The sequence below is a fragment of the Aquarana catesbeiana genome, linkage group LG07 (assembly GCF_042186555.1).
Source record: "Aquarana catesbeiana isolate 2022-GZ linkage group LG07, ASM4218655v1, whole genome shotgun sequence".
Taxonomy (NCBI): domain Eukaryota; kingdom Metazoa; phylum Chordata; class Amphibia; order Anura; family Ranidae; genus Aquarana; species Aquarana catesbeiana.
The window spans coordinates 332,266,916-332,283,376 of NC_133330.1; the positions used below are offsets into that span (position 1 = coordinate 332,266,916).

Consider the following 16,461-nt stretch of genomic DNA (forward strand, 5'->3'; position numbering starts at 1 on the left):
TCAAGTCATTTTGAGTATGATGATACAAGCTTGGCACACCTATTCTCCCATTCTTCTTTGCAGGACCTCTCAGGTTGGATGGGGAGTGTCGGTGCACAGCTATTTTCAGATCTCTCCAGAGATGTTCAATCGAGTTCAAGTCTGGGCTCTGGCTGGGCCACTCATAGACATTCACAGAGTTGTCCCGTAGCCACTCCTTTGTTATCTTGGCTGTGTGCTTAGGGTCGTTGTTCTGTTGGAAGATGAACCTTCGCCCCAGTCTGAGGTCCAGAGCGCTCTGGAGCAGGTTTTCATCAAGGATGTCTCTGTACATTGCAGCATTCATCTTTCCCTCGATCCTGACTAGTCTCCCAGTTCCTGCCACTGAAAAACATCCCCACAGCATGATGCTGGCGCCACCATGCTTCACTGTAGGGGTGGTATAGGCCAGGTGATGAACGGTGCAGAGTCCTTCAGGTGCCTTTTGGCAAACTCCAGGCGGGCTGTCATGTGCCTTTTACTGGGGAGTGGCTTCTGTCTGGCCACTCTACCATACAGGTCTGATTGGTGGAGTGCTGCAGAGATGGTTGTTCCTCTGGAAGATTCTCCTCTCTCCACAGAGAAATGCTGGAGCTCTGTCAGAGTAACCATCGGGTTCTTGGTCAGCTCCCTGACTAAGGCCCTTCTCCCCCCGACCTCTCAGTTTGGCCGGGCAGGCTGCTCTAGGAAGAGTCCTGGTGGTTCCAAACTTCTTCCATTTACAGATGATGGAAGCCACTGTGCTCATTGGGACTTTCAATGCTGCAGACCTTTTTCTGTACCCTTCCCCAGATCTGTGCCTCCATACAATCCTGTCTTGGAGGTCTACAGACAATTCCTTGGACTTCATGGCTTGGTTTGTGCTCTGACATGCACTGTAAACAGTGGGACCTTATATAGACAGGTGTGTGCCTTTCCAAATCATGTCCAATCAACTGAATTTACCACAGGTGGACTCCAATCACGTTGTAGAAACATCTGAAGGATGATCAGTGGAAACAGGATGGACCTGAGTTCAATTACGAGTGTCATGGCAAAGGCTGTGAATATTTATGTACATGGGATTTTTTCCTTTTTTATTTTAAATAAATTTACAAAGATTTCAAACAAACTTCTTTCACGTTGTCATTGGGTGTTGTTTGTAGAATTTTGAGGAAAATAATTAATCCATTTTGGAATAAGGCTGTAACATAACAAAATGTGGAAAAAGTGAAGCGATGTGAATACTATCCGGATGCACTGTACAGTGATCAATGCGTGGTCTCGTGACAACGCAGGAGACATGCATCAGTTTTTTTTCTATTTAGCTGAGCTACTCTTTTAATGTACTTTGTGTATGAAATGTAATGCAACTATGTCACACAAGTCAAAACACAATCATTTTAATGGGTTTCAATTTAATTGCAGCGACAAAAAAAAAGTTCCTGCACTTCTTTTCTTTTTCTTCCTTGCGACATGAGTGCCATAGACTGCAATGTTAAAATCAGAAAAGTCGCAAGGAGGTCTAGGAGAAAAATGCCTGCGTAATGATCAGTAAAATATTTGCGTATAGATGTGTTTAAACGTTACGCCCCCCCCCTTTGTTTAGACTTAATTTGCGCACTTACAAATGCATATGCATGCGTTTATACACATGCATACGTGTCGTTTCTTTTGTTTTATCTTTGCAAGTTTGGCTGTGACTTCAGAGAGTTTAGTATGATCAAAAATGTGCCTCATACTCTATTGTTTTGATTTGCCAAAGTCGCTATGCAAAGTTGCCCTGGAAGTCGCACGACTTTGTGGTCACAGCAGTGTGAACCGAGCTTTATGTCCTACAGGCTTAGAGCAATTATCACTATCACTCAGTTATCACCAACATAGATGAGAGTTTTCAGAACTGATATTTTAACCCCCTTCACACCGACACAACACATATACACGGCCCCACTGTTTTTTTTTCTCTGTGGAGCCGCATATATGTGTATCTGTCTTGTTGCTGAAAGTGCATCGCACAACGCGTTCCCAGCACAGAGAGCCCCGGGCCCCGCGCTAACGCTGAGCACCCAGAACTCCTGATTCTGGTTGACCTGATCACTGTGGTAGCCTCTGATTGGCTACCACAATGATCAGTCACTGTGAATCCCACTCCTGTGTTTCTCTCTCTCTCTGTGAATGGAGAGGAAAGATACATTGTATCTCTCTCTGCTTGCAGAGAGACAAAAAAAAAAGTGTGTGTAAAAATAAACAAATAATAATACCTAGATCAAGGTTTGATCTACAGTAGGTCAATGCCAGGGTTGGTGTTTGAAGATCAAGGCCAGTATATTTTGGGAAGGATTATTTATTTATTTTAATTAAAAAAAAAAAAAAAAGTTAGGACTAAAAAAAAAAAAAAGAAATGCGCACTATTGTTTCTGGCCCGTACTACAGGTATAAACAACAACTAACATACACACGTGTGGTATCACTGTGATCGTCAGGAGAATTTATTTTGGGTTCTTTGGTGGTAGGTGATGGTAGTAACAAGAAATCTACAGCTAAATGTAAAAAAAAAAATTTTTGACTATTGTTGTCCAGTTTTTTTTTTTGTTTTTTTTTCATTATCAAAGAAAAACCGGACCACAATAGTCAAAATTTTTTTTTTTACATTTAGCTGTAGATTTCTTGTTACTACCATCACCTACCACCAAAGAACCCAAAATAAATTCTCCTGACGATCACAGCGATACCACATGTGTGTATGTTAGTTGTTGTTTGTACTCGTAGTAAGGGCCAGAAACAATAGTGCGCATTTTTCTTTTTTTGGTCCCAACGCAATTTTTTTTTTTATCAAAGTAAATCAGGAGATATCCATAACCATAAGGCCCCTTTCACACGGCAAGCCCACTCGGATCCGCCTTTTTTTCAGGCGGATCTGAGCAGGCCATCCATTGACTCCTATGGGGAACGGATGTCAGCGGAGATTTGTCCGCTGACACCCGTCTGCCTTCTAATCGGATGAGATTTGATGAAAACGGACGTGCTGTCCGATCCCTCCATAAGAATCAGTGGCGCTCTGACAGGCCCCTCCCCCCTCAGTGAGTGGAGACGGACCTGTCATCAACGGAACGATCTCCTGCTGATCTGGCGGACTCCGCTAAACGGATCTGACTCATGTGAATGAGACCTTAAGCACCAAATGAAAGCCCAATGTCCTGAAAAAAAACAAAAAAAAAAAACCACGCGGTATAATCCACCTGGATGCACAAAGTAGTTGTGACGATATGTACAGTTTTACTAACACATGTCAAAGTTGCAAAATTGTGCTTAGGCATTAACATTTGTTTTACCCTTAGACATGAAGGGGGTTCATTACAAACAAAAAAAAAAGGTCACTGGCATAAACATTGGGAGATTTGCCTTTTGGTATTAGGAAGTTGGTGCATTCATCTCATCAGAGCACATCTGCGGGGAGAAATTAGAGACAAGCCCAATTGTGACCGTCGCAGACACAATGCAGGCGCGCTGCGGACACCCGCGGGCCTCGCACCTTCCACGATCACACAGGACAGCATCGAATGAGCCTTTCTTGTCTCCAATTATTTCTACAACAAGTATTGACCGATGTTCGTATTTCGCAGAAGGTGGCTGAGCAGCTGCAGCTCTGTTAAATTACAGCCTATTATATTTTAATCAATAATGCGGTATGAGTGCGGGGGGGGGGGGGGGGGCGCACCTGGGAGATTGCATTTCCTCTGCTAATTAAAAAAAAAAATTATGTTCTCTCTAATTAGTTTCAGCAGATGAAGGGCAAAGAGAAATCAGAGCACAGACCTTCTGGCTGATAGGGAACTACTAGTCCCAGCCAGCCATGTTCATTAGGGTTGTAGTTCTCAATCCGCTAGAAAGCAACACCCTGGGGCAAGGCCGCCCTTCACACCTCTCTGTTGAACACGTTATATGGCAGTATTTTACATGAGGGGGGTGTTAAAAGTCGAATTCCTGCCTAATGCTGGCCATACACCAGGCGAAAAATCGTTCAAAGCGCGTTTTTGAAAAACGAACCCGCGGTGGTGAGAGCAAACAATATCGCCATCATATAATGAGCGATTTTCAAATAAATCCAAAATTTGTGGAAATTATGCAAAGATTTTTATAATGCTTCCATATTTTGCAAAAAACATTGCAATAAAGTGTTTATTTTATTGCATTATTTTGGTCTTTATTTATTTTTTATTTTTTTCCAGGGAACATTTAAAGAAATAAAAAGGTATATAAAAATCGCCTGTCTTGATGATTGTATGTTTCTTGTGTGTATTCTTACAATGCTGTAAAATGCACAAATCCAGAATATTGCTGAACTCCTCGGTATCTTTATTGACGCATTAAAAGGACATCACAGGTATGACAGGTAACAATAAAAGGACGACGCGTTTCACACTAAATTCAGCACTTACTCAAACCTCATCTACATGTAAATGGAGGTTCGAGTAAGCACTGAATGTAGCCTGAAACCTTTTAATGTTCCTGTCATACCTGTGATGTCATATTAATGCAGGGGGTCCGCAACCTCCGCCGCCGCTAAAATGTCTGGCCCATCAGTGCGCGTGATAATTTCACGTGCACCCCCGGGCCCGCAGACATTTTTAGTAGAGCCGGCGGGTTGGCTTTCTTGGGATAACAACTGATGTGGGTAAAAAGCCGCTCGGCTATTATGCCCAACGTCCCCCCCCTTCCCGCCACGGCTCTCCCATCCAACCGGGAGGCCAGAGCGACCAGCTGGCACGTTCGCCAGTCGTAGTGGTGTCTACTATTTCCAGCTTCCAGGGGCACCGGCCAGGTATGGTATATTACATTGATCCAAGCTGGAACCATGTATAAAATATTTATACCTGTAATTCCTCTTTAACCGCTTGCCGACCAGCCGCTGTCATTATACTGCGGCAGGTCGGCTCGATCCCGCAAATCGCCGTAGCTGTACGTCGGTCCCTTTAACAGCTATAGCAGGCGTGTGTTCGCTGCACAGCGGGGGGAACTGATGCGCGTGAACGGCGGCCGCTATGTCCGCCGGCCACTTGCGATCGCTCCACGGAGAGGCAGAACGGGGATCTGTCAATGTAAACAAAAAGATCCCCGTTCTGTCAGGGGAGTAGAGAGAGTACTGCTGTTCCTAGTGATTAGGAACAGCGATCTCTCTCCTCCTCCAGTCAGTCCCCCCCCCCCCACAGTTAGAAACACCTCCCAGGGAACACTTAACCCCTTGATCGCCCCCTAGTGTTAACCCCTTTCCCTGCCAGTGACATTTATACAGTAATCAGTGCATTTTTATAGCTCTGACTGCTGTATAGATGTCATTGGTCCTAAAAAAGTGTCAAATGTGTCCGATCTGTCCGCCGCAATCCCGCTAAAATTCACTGATCTCCGCCATTATTAGTAAAAAAAAAATAAAAATGCCATAAATATGTCCCCTATTTTGTAGGCGCTATAACTTTTGCGCAAACCAATCAATATACGCTTATTACATTTTGCTTTTTTACCAAAAGTATGTAGAAGAATACATATCAGCCTAAACTGATGAATATATTTTTAATTTTTTTTGGGGGGGATATTTATTATAGCAAAAAGTAGGAAATTTTTTTTTTGTTTTAAATATTCGGTCTTTTGTTTATAGCGAGAAAGCTCTACTTGTGGGGAAAAAAAGGACGTAATTTTTGTTTGGGTACAGTGTTGCACGACCGCGCAATTGTCAGTGCCGTATCGCAAAAAATGGCCTGGTCATTAAAGGGGGTAAATCTTCCGGGGCTGAAGTGGTTAAATTGGTTCTAAAGCCTGAAGGTTTTTTTCACCTTAGGCTGACCTTACATAATACAATTTTCTTGTTCAATTTCCTTCAGATTTACCTTCAACCATGTAGTACAAGGGCCGCCCTGACTGCATACAAATTGAAAGTGTTCAGGTTTGACCTCCATATTATATAGTTTTGGTAAATCAAAAAGAAAACTGTATAATATATGGCCAGGCTAAATGCATTCTCTGCATTAAGGTAAAAAAAAAAAAAATCTTCAGTATGCAGCTCCCCCCCAGCCCCCCACTATACTTACCGGAGCCCCGATCTTGATCCAACGCTGTGCACGAGAACAGCGGCTCTTTCCGCTCTCTCTCTCTCGTCATTGGCTCAGACACAGCAGCAGGAGCCATTGGCTCCCGCCGCTGTCAATCACATCCAGTGAGGAGGGAGCCGGGGAGGCTCGGGAGTGAGCCCGCACAAGTACCCCCAGAGCAAGCAGCTTACTATGCGGGGCACTTGGCATGGGAGAAAAGGAGGATCAGGGATCCTCTGTGCAAACCCATTACTCAGAGCAGATAAGTATAACATGTTTTTTTTTTTTGAGATATATGGTATTATAACCATCTATATAATTTTGGAATCTAATCATTCTAGGTTTATATAGTTTATATTTTTGCTGCTGTTGTACTTATCTAGAGGTTTTACCATATTAGTTGACATACCTATTTTTCACCATTGGGGGGCAGAGATGTGAGCTTTGCTTCGTGTCCCCTTATCTCCCTTTTGAACCATTTCCGGCAGTTTGTGCTCACAATTGGGTGAATAGTGCTCAATGCTCTGCCCTTTTTGTGAGCTTAGAATGTCTAATACAATACCATGATTGGGTTGGTTGGAGAAGTTGACCGGGGAATGCTACTTAGTGGCACCCAATGGCCGGTTTAATGTACTAAGCCATTTTTTTTCTATATGAATGTCTGTTTATCCTTTGGGAAGTCCTTTTTGCATGTTTGGTCACGTTAAAACATTTCCTTAGATTATCGCCTTTCCTTTGTTCTCTTCCTTAGGATTCCAAAAATCCTTTTAAATTTATTTCATTGATAAATTTCCATATTGGCAAGTGATGTCCCTTCCCAGCTTCCAATATGGCGCTTTTAGGTCCCGCCACTTGGATCTCAGATCGAGGCGTGGTTCCGTCTTTTCAGTATATAGTGCGATGAGTCAGTGCGTCGCCCGTGCCCCAGGAGGACGTCAGAGGGTGACGAAACGCGCGTCGGGAGGAGTGATGTGCTGGCGCCATCGAGCTCTGTACCTTAGTGGACGGGCGTTTGCTTGCCGGCCGGCTCTTATCTTTGCAAGTTTACTTCTTACTATGTGTAAGTGCAGCCTTTATTTTTAATAAATGTTTTTTAATACGATTTACACTATGGCGAGTTCCTCTTCATTTTGGGTTACCTTCTGGTCTTCAATTGAGTTCCCGTAGTCGTTTGCTGTGTGTTCCTGTCGCATCAACCATTTGAGATCTGTCATCGCCATTCCTTTGGAACAAGGCCCTGGCGTGGTTAATAGCGGCAAGCTCATATTAGTTGGCCTCTGGTAAGCACGCAATCTATGTGGTGGAGGAGCACGAGTTTGTGGTGTTGTCACAAGTTATATGAAGATCACATAAGTTTATATTTATGGACTAATCTTTAACTTCCTGTGGTGTTGGGAGCAATTTCAACTTCTATGTGCACTATTTGCACCTTTTGTGTGGTATTATATATTTCTTTAGCGCAGCTCCATATCTATTTTTAGAATGTGTTTGTTATTTAAAAAAAAAAAAAAAAACCACGAACGTATACAATCATTTCAAACTATAGATTTGCCCAAAATAAAGTGATAAAAAAGAGCAATGATCTAGAAAAAACAAAAAAAACAAACATTTTTGTGATGTTTACTGAACAGCGTATTACATCTGAGGAACATAAAAACATTTTATACAATTTCGGAAGTCAATCCAGGTTAGCTGTGGAGCTACACTTCTGTCTTTCTAAGATGGCCGCTGGGACGCCATGTTTTGGTGACGATGGTGCAGTCAGTGTTCTGGTTTTTCGGAAAGCATAAAAACGGGTCAAATAGATTTATGTGTTGAACTAATAAAAATGCTGCAGAATGTTAAAAGTTTTGAAGAAGAGGTGTGGATTTCCGGTAGAGGGTGACAATAGCGTTCAATGTAAAGAAAAAAAAGTTCATATTTACAAGCTTTACATTGTCACACTTTAATGGCCAGTGATTGGTCCTTTCACACACAGAGGTCATAGAGATCCGAGAGTGTGTCCGGGAAGTCTTCAGTCATCAGCCGCTGCGTCCGATGTTGAGGTTTCCATTTCAGCAACTGCGGCCAGAGCCCCTCCCGGATCGTCTTTAACGCTCGTATAGCTGGTGAGGAAATAATCTTCTATTTGGCTGAGAAACTCGTCGGCAAACGCCGAGCAGGCTGCGCTCACCAGCGTCCTCCGCAGGCACGTCAAGAGCTGTAAAGAAAGCAAAGAGAACATGTATGAAGACCACACTGATATGACCAAAAAAGGTTCAAGTACAAGATCTAGGGCAGCTCAGTGGTTAGATGTAAATGGAAGATATTACTGCGCTAACCCAAATGAAAAGTGAAAACTGCTACATAAACATTGTGACAAAGATGCTAAATAATAGTGTAGTGCTAAAGAATGAACACATATGTCTATATGTAAATGAATGGCACAAAAATCAAATCAAACAAAAAATAACAAGAATGGAAATGTGAAAAAGTCCAATAAATGTGAAGGTCCTGGAAAGGACCGGTGTGAGTCGACCGCCAAATAGTGGCTGATCAGGGATGGAATACACTGGCACTGTCCGCCATAAAGAGCATCAAGGGTGGTACATCTTCAACCGAAAATGTCAGCAGCAACAAGTCATTAAGGCAAGGGTGCCGAGATCGGCAGATCAACGGGAACTCCAAGGAACCCAGGACCTCCAGACACGACTCCAAAGGGTGTGCAGGTAACCGCCAGACCGGACCACAGATGTAGAGAAACACCAACGCTGGAATTTGGGCGTAGGGAGGCCAAACTGGACCGCAAAGGAACTCACGTCCGGAAAGGTTATGGAAAGAAAAAATGCCTCCATATGGTGTAGGTCAAAAAGTGGGGTTTTTATTCATAAAAACCGGCATACATTGATAAGAATATAAACCGTGATCACAAAATAAAAATGAAGGGCAATGTTTAGAAGCAGGAAGCCAAGCCTGACGCATTTCGTCCCAAAGGACTTCAACTGGGGCATACGTATGAAAGCAGAAAGCCAAGCCAGACGCGTTTTGTCCCAAAGGACTTCAACTGGGGCATACGTATGAAAGCAGAAAGCCAAGCCAGACGCGTTTCGTCCCAAAGGACTTCAACTGGGGCAGTTGAAGTCCTTTGGGGACGAAATGTGTCTGGCTTGGCTTTCTGCTTTCATACGTATGCCCCAGTTGAAGTCCTTTGGGAGGAAACGCGTCAGAATTGGCTTTCTGCTTCTCACATTGCCCTCCATTTTTATTTTGTGATCACAGTTTTTATTCTTATCGCTGTATTGCGGTTTTTATGAATAAAAAAAACCCACTTTTTGACCTACACCATATGGGAGGCATTTTTTTCTTTCCATAACCTTCCAGACGTGAGTTCCTTTGCGGTCCAGTTTGGTCTTCCTACGCCCAAATTCCAGCTTTGATGCTCTCTACATCTGAGGTCCGGTCTGGCAGTTGCCTGCACACCCTTTGGAGTCGTGTCTGGAGGTCCTGGGTTCCTTGGCGTTCCCGTTGATCTGCCAAACTCGGCACCCTTGCCTTAATGACTCATTGTCACTGACATTCAAGTCCACCTTTTCCGGTAAGAGTAGATATACTTTCCCTTTTCGGTTGAAGATGTACCACCCTTGTTGCTCTTTATGCCAGACAATGCCAGTGCATTCCATCCCTGATCAGCCACTATTTGGTGGTCGACTCACACCGGTCCTTTCCAGGACCTTCACATTTATTGGACTTTTTCACATTTCCATTCTTGTTATTTTTTTTTGCATGATTGATTTTTGTGCCATTCATTTACATATAGACATATGTGTTCATTCTTTAGCACTACACTATTTACCAGCTCAGTGGTTAGCACTTCTACTTTTGCAGTAGTGATGAGCATTTTGGATCCTAGTCTGAACCCGCCAGGAAGGGGGTCATCTGTACTGAGCCAATCATGAGCGGCCAAGGCCCCCCGCAGCTGCATGAATGGGGAATGCCTTGGCCACTTATTACTGTCCAAGCACATTGACAGCTTCCTGGTGGGTTCGGACTGGGATCCGAACACTCCTGAGCTCATCCCTACTTTGTAGCACTGGGGCCCTTGGGTCAAATCCCAACTAGGATACCACCTGCGTCAAATTGCTATGTTCTGGTTGGACATAGAGCAGCACTGATCCTTGTCTTCTGGGGTCCCCCGTTGGTGCTTCTGCCCCCCCCTCGAGTACCACCGTCAGCAAGCCGCTTGCTAAGGCGGGTACAGCAGCAGGAGCCAATGGCTAGCGCTAATATCAATCTACTCTGTGAGGAGGAGGAGAGAGGTGCTCTTGTGCACATCTCTGGATTGAGATCGGGCTCAGGTAAGTAGAAGGTAAGGGGGGGGGGGGGATCCTGCAGCACAGAAGCTTTTTTTTTTTATAACAAACATGTTATACTTACCTGCTCTGTAATGGTTTTGCACAGGGAAGCCCCGATCCTCCTTTTCTGGGGTCCCTCTTCGGAGCTCCTGGCCCCTCCCTCCTGACGAGTGCCCCCTCCCCCCCCCCATAGCAAGCAGCCTGTTATGGGGGCACCTGAGCCGCAGCTTCGTGTGTCCATTCAGACACAGAGCCGCGATTTCAGCCCCATCCCCGTCCTCTCCTTATTGGCTCACTGGCTTTGATTGACAGCAGTGGGAACCAATGGTGCCCGCTGTGTGTCTCAGCCAATGAGAGGGAGAGTCGCGGACAGCCGAGTCTTTCGTGCTGGATCTGGATGGGGCTCAGATAAGTATTAGAGGGGCTGATGCACACAGAAGGCTTTGCATAGAATGCATGAAGATAAAAAAAAACAAACCTGCCTTGAGAAACCACTTTAACCACTTAAAGAGGGAGTCCACCTTAAACAAAAAATATTAAAAGCCAGCAGCTACAAATACTGCAGCTGCTGACTTTTAATAAATGGACACTTACCTGTCCCAGGGTCCATCGATGTCGGCAGCTGAAGCCGATCGATCGCTCGTCTCTCGGCTGCCCCCCACCGCCATCCTTCGGTCAGGGAATCAGGAAGTGAAGCGTTGCGGCTTCACTGCCCGGTTCCCTACCGCGCATGGGCGAGTCGCGCTGCCCGTCTACACAGGTCGCCGTTGTGTTGTGGGAACTGTGTGTTTCCCACAACACAACAGGGGGGTGGGGGGGACGGGCATTTGCGGCTAGCTATTCCCGGAAGTGGGTGCAGATACCTGTATTATACAAGTATCTGCACCCCCCCTCCCCCCTGAAAGGTGCCAATTGAGGCACCGGAGGGGGGGGGAGGAATCCAATGAGTGGAAGTTCCACTTTAGGGTGGAACTCCGCTTTAAGGAACGGAAGGATTTTCCCCCTTAATGACCATTTTTTTGTGATTGCACTGCGTCGCTTTAACTGACAATTGCACAGTCGTGCGACGCTGCACCCAAACAAAATTGATGTCTTTTTTTCCCACAAATAGAGCTTTCTTTTGGTGGTATTTGATCACCTCTGGGGTTTTTATTTTTTGCGCTATAAACAAAGAAAAAGAGCAACAATTTCGAAAAAAAAAAAAAGTTACTTTTTGCTGTAAATAAATACCCCCCCCCCCCAAAAAAAATTCTTCATCAGTTTAGGCCAATATGTATTCTGCTACATATGGTAAAAAAAAAAAAAAAAAAAGCCTGCAATAAGCGTAGATTCATTGGTTTGCGCAAAATTTATAGCGTCTACAAAATTATTGCATTTTTAGTATAATTTTTTTTTTTTTTTTAACAGTAATGGCGGTGATCAGTGATTTTTAGCGGGATTGCGGCGGACACATCGGACACTTTTGTGGGACCAGTGACATTTATACAGCGATTTGTAGCTATAAATATGCACTGATTACTGTATAAATGTCACTGGGCAGGGAAGGGGTTATCACTAGTGGTGATCAAGGGGTTAAGTGTTCCCTGGGAGGTGTTTCTAACTGTGGGGGGGAGGGGACTGACTGGGAGTACAGAGAGAGATCGCTGTTCCTAATCACTAGGAACAGACGTTCGCTCTGTACTTCCCAGTCAGAACGGGGATCTGTTTGTTTATATTGAATGGGGATTGAAATCCCCATTCTGGCTCTCTGAAGAGTGATCGCGGCTACCGGACACGCGCATCAGCTCCTCTGCCGTGCAGCACGCGCCTACTATAGCTGTAAAAACGGCCTGACGTACAGCTACGGCGATTCGCGGGAATGAGCTGACCTACCGCAGTATAATGACGGCGGCTGGTCAGCAAGTGGTTAAAGCGGAACTCCACCCAAGAGGGGAAGCTCCACTTGTTTGCACCCTCCCCCCCCCACACTGCCACATTTGCCACTTTTTGGGGGGAGGAGCGGGTACCTGGTTTTGACAGATACCTGCTCTTACTTCCGGCTCAGATCACCGCAGTGAACTGAGCTGAAAGTTTGCCCCCCCCCCCCCCCATTTCCCTGCAGTCTTCTGGGACATATCACAGGCCCTAGAAGACTACGGGACCATTCACAAGACGCAGTGCGAGTCACTCTTGTGCAGGAGGAAACAGGCTGTGAAGCTGCAAATTCCCCCCCAAATCATCTCTACTTCTCTACTAACACAAATCCCCCTCTCAAAAATGTTTTCCCCTCCTAGCACAAATCCCCCCCTCCCCACCATATTATCCTTTCTAGCACAAACTTCCCAAATCCCCCATCCCTTCACAAATCCTCTTCCCTCATCTCTCCTCTTAACATAAATCTAAACCCCACCCCCCCCCCAAAAATAAAAAATCACCAATTCTAGCACACCTCCCCTAGAACAATTCTTAGCCCCCCCCAAAATTCCCACTTCCCCCATCTTCCTGTGGTGCCCCCGAACCTCACGATCCCACAGTGCCTAGGGCAGCTGCCCCTCCTGCCCACCTCTTGTCCTGGCCCTGCTATGGATGCACACAGCCCGGCTCAGGAACGTGCCCGCATGAGTACCCCCTATAGCAGCTGGCTTGCTATGGGGGGGGCACTCGCAGAAGGGGAGGTGCGGAGAGTGCCGGTGGGTGACTCCAGAAGAGGGGGGTAGAAGTCCCCTCTGTGCAATAACATAGAACAGGAAAATCTTTTTTTTATTTTAGGAATAATTTAGCCTTTATAACCCCTTTTACTTGTCTCCCCGTTGAAATGAACGCCAATATGTGGAGACACGGACCTTAGACTGACGGCAAGGACTAATCTGAATGAATAGAATGTAAAGAGCTGCATAAATTGATGCTGCTTTACAATTGCCTGTAATAAATAAGATTTAGTGCTGGAAATGACCAGCCTGTTTATACACCGATCTCCTATAGGCAGTACATTATAGAAAGTACATTATAGGCAGTACATTATAGGCAGTACATTATAGACAGTACATTATAGACAGTACATTATAGGCAGTACATTATAGGCAGTACATTATAGACAGTACAATATAGACAGTACATTATAGACAGTACATTATAGGCAGTACATTATAGGCAGTACATTATAGACAGTACATTATAGGCAGTACATTATAGACAGTACATTATAGACAGTACAATATAGGCAGTACATTATAGGTAATGCATTATAGACAGTACAATATAAGCAGTACATAGACCTCAGAGGTCTTCAGTGTCCTTCAATGAACAAGTAAAGCCCCAAGGAAAGCAGATTTATGATTTCATTATCCAACTGTCACCTTTTAGTCCACGTTTGAATCTGACGGTTGTCAATACAGACAGACCTCATTCAGACATTGCGATAAATCGTACCTGTTCCTCTTTAAAGTAAAATGCTGGCCAAAATGATAAATGACGCACGTGTGAAAAAGAAAGTACACCCCATAGAAATTGTTGACTAGACATGTGCACTGCCATAAAATGTGAACAAATACCACCAAAAGAAAGCTCTATTTGTGGGATAAAAAGGACATAAATGTAATTTGTGCACAGCGTCGCACGACCGCGCAATTGTCAGTTAAAGTAAACGCAGTGCAGTATCGCAAAAAATGGCCTGGTCGTGAAGGGAGTGGGGGGGGGGGGGGGGTAAATCTTCCGGAGGTCAAAATGGTTAAACTGAGAAATGCCTCCTTACCACCTGTCAAAGCTTATCTGTAAAGTGATCCGAACACGGATCACTCTTCAGCATGAGTGTGAAAGAGCCCTTAGGGCTTCTTGTGTAGATGGCCGGGACATTCAGCTCGCATTATCGGTCATCAGTAGGAGGAGTTGCATTGAAGGCCCATCTGAGTTCCTTCTCAACCTGCTTCAAGTTATTTTTTGCTTTCCCTATTCACTTGTATTGAGAAAAAAAGTTAAAGAGGTGTGACATGAAGAAAATAAAGAGCACAAAGGCTTTAGACAGGGCGTCATATTTCCCATACAATAAAACGCACCTTCTGCAGACACGTCAGATCGCTGTCCTGGCGGAACCTTTTCTTCATCGGAACGCTGCTGCTCAGGAAATAAAGAAAAGCAAAGTATCACACTGGGGCTCATCCATACAGAGGAGGACATTATTGAAAAAAAAAAAATGGAAAACACATTGGCAAAAACAAGCAAAGAAATGTGCAGAAACTTCCCCCCTCCACCCACTGACATTAAGGGGACCCTATTGCTTAATTATATCCTGAATAAAGGCCGTCCATGCAAAGAAGACACAGACGGTGCCTCTCCCGCTGCCAGCGCTGCTCTACTGAGGAGAAATTGCCAAGCAAAGTCCCCTTAGAAACGGACATTTCCCAGAGCATCCATCTCCTCGCCCCCCCCTCCCCCCCCCTCACTGACCTACACACTACTATAGGACAGGGGTCTTCAGACTTTATGGGGGCCAGACTTTGGCCACTGGAGGTAGAAAAGGTCCTAACATCAGTGAAAAAATAAATTAAACTAGAAAAGCTACAATTTCTGGGGAAATGGTGTGAAGTGTTCTTGTCTCTACAACTGGAGTGGGCGGAGTAACTGGGTGGAGTGGGCGGAGCAACTGTGAAAAGTGTTAAAAAGCTTAATATTTTAAAAAGTATAAATAGTAGTAAAAAAGTTGAAGTTTTTCAAAAATGATTTTTTTTTTTTTTCAAAAATGATTTTTTTTTTAAATTATAATTTTTTTTTCATGGGGTGGTCATAATGTTTTGGCTGATCATGGGGGTGGTCATAATGTTTTGGCTGATAATGGGGGGGGGGTCATAAATTATTTGGCTGATCATGGGGGGGTCATAATGTTTTGGCTGATCATGGGGGGGGGGGGGGGGTCATAAATCATTTGGCTGATCATGGGGGGTCATAATGTTTTGGCTGATCATGGGGGGGTCATAAATTATTTGGCTGATCATGGGGGGGTCATAATGTTTTGGCTGATAATGGGGGGGGGTCATAAATTATTTGGCTGATCATGGGGGGGTCATAATGTTTTGGCTGATCATGGGGGGGGGGTCATAATGTTTTGGCTGATCATGGGGGGGTCATAATGTTTTGGCTGATCATGGGGGGTCATAAATTATTTGGCTGATCATGGGGGGGTCATAATGTTTTGGCTGATCATGGGGGGGGGGGGGGGGGTCATAATGTTTTGGCTGATCATGGGGGGGGGGGGGTCATAAATTATTTGGCTGATCATGGGGGGGTCATAATGTTTTGGGTGATCATGGGGTTGTCAGCTTTTGTCACCTCCCACTCTAGTTTTGAACATTTCGCCATTCATTCCTATGGGACCAATTTCGCCGCAAAAACGACGATATTTCATGAACCATTCGGCGAAACATTCCACAAAGTAATAGCACAGCAATCGGGAACAATCCGCACGTTTCGGTATATTACTGTCTATGTAGTGTAAAAGCTGTGGGAGGAGTTAGGGTGGTAAATTTGGCTATAATAATAATAATATATATGTGAGATAACAGTAAGTGGTCTTGCTATACAGGAACACTTCATAAATAACTAAACCAGGAAGTCTTTATCGTATGGCAAAGTCTATAGAATAGCTGGATTTTGTTGGATTGTTTCACTTGGTCTAATATAGTGAACAAGCATAGAGATTGCCTGGGGCAAAAAAAAGAAAAGAAAACGGTCGGGGGAAATGGCGATTTCCTTTATAAAACAGACCCCAAAAGTGTAGTTAGTGGAAAATGTTCTTTAGCACAAAGAGAAGAAGAAGGATGAGATGTGTGTTCAGGAAGTATCCCGATCAATAGTCTGCTGTGCTGAGATGAACCCTATCAGAACAAGTCCAGATCAAAGTCTGCTCCTCCAATCCAATATCCCATTAAATCCCGACGCATAAAAATCGATCTGCAGCAGGCGGCCAATTAAGCGGTTTCAGTTAATAAGTCGATGTGTGAAGGGGAAATATAATTAGACCCCGGATTGATTTAGTATTTATGAACAGGTCAGAAATAATGGGAATTAATTACATTATC

At 44.5% G+C, this 16,461-nt stretch overlaps 1 protein-coding gene across 4 annotated transcripts in view; it reads right to left on the reverse strand.

The window, feature by feature from the left end:
* Nucleotides 1-7,684: 7,684 nt before the first annotated feature.
* Nucleotides 7,685-16,461, reverse strand: part of MYSM1 (Myb like, SWIRM and MPN domains 1) — an 82,983-nt gene continuing 74,206 nt past the window's right edge. For all 4 annotated transcript variants that reach the window (XM_073593865.1, XM_073593864.1, XM_073593867.1 and 1 more), the window contains 2 exons: nucleotides 14,443-14,500; nucleotides 7,685-8,280 (listed from right to left, as the gene is read on the reverse strand). In XM_073593865.1, the coding sequence (XP_073449966.1) occupies nucleotides 8,095-8,280; nucleotides 14,443-14,500 (244 nt within the window). In that variant the 3' untranslated portion in view covers nucleotides 7,685-8,094. The remainder of the gene's footprint in view (nucleotides 8,281-14,442; nucleotides 14,501-16,461) is intronic.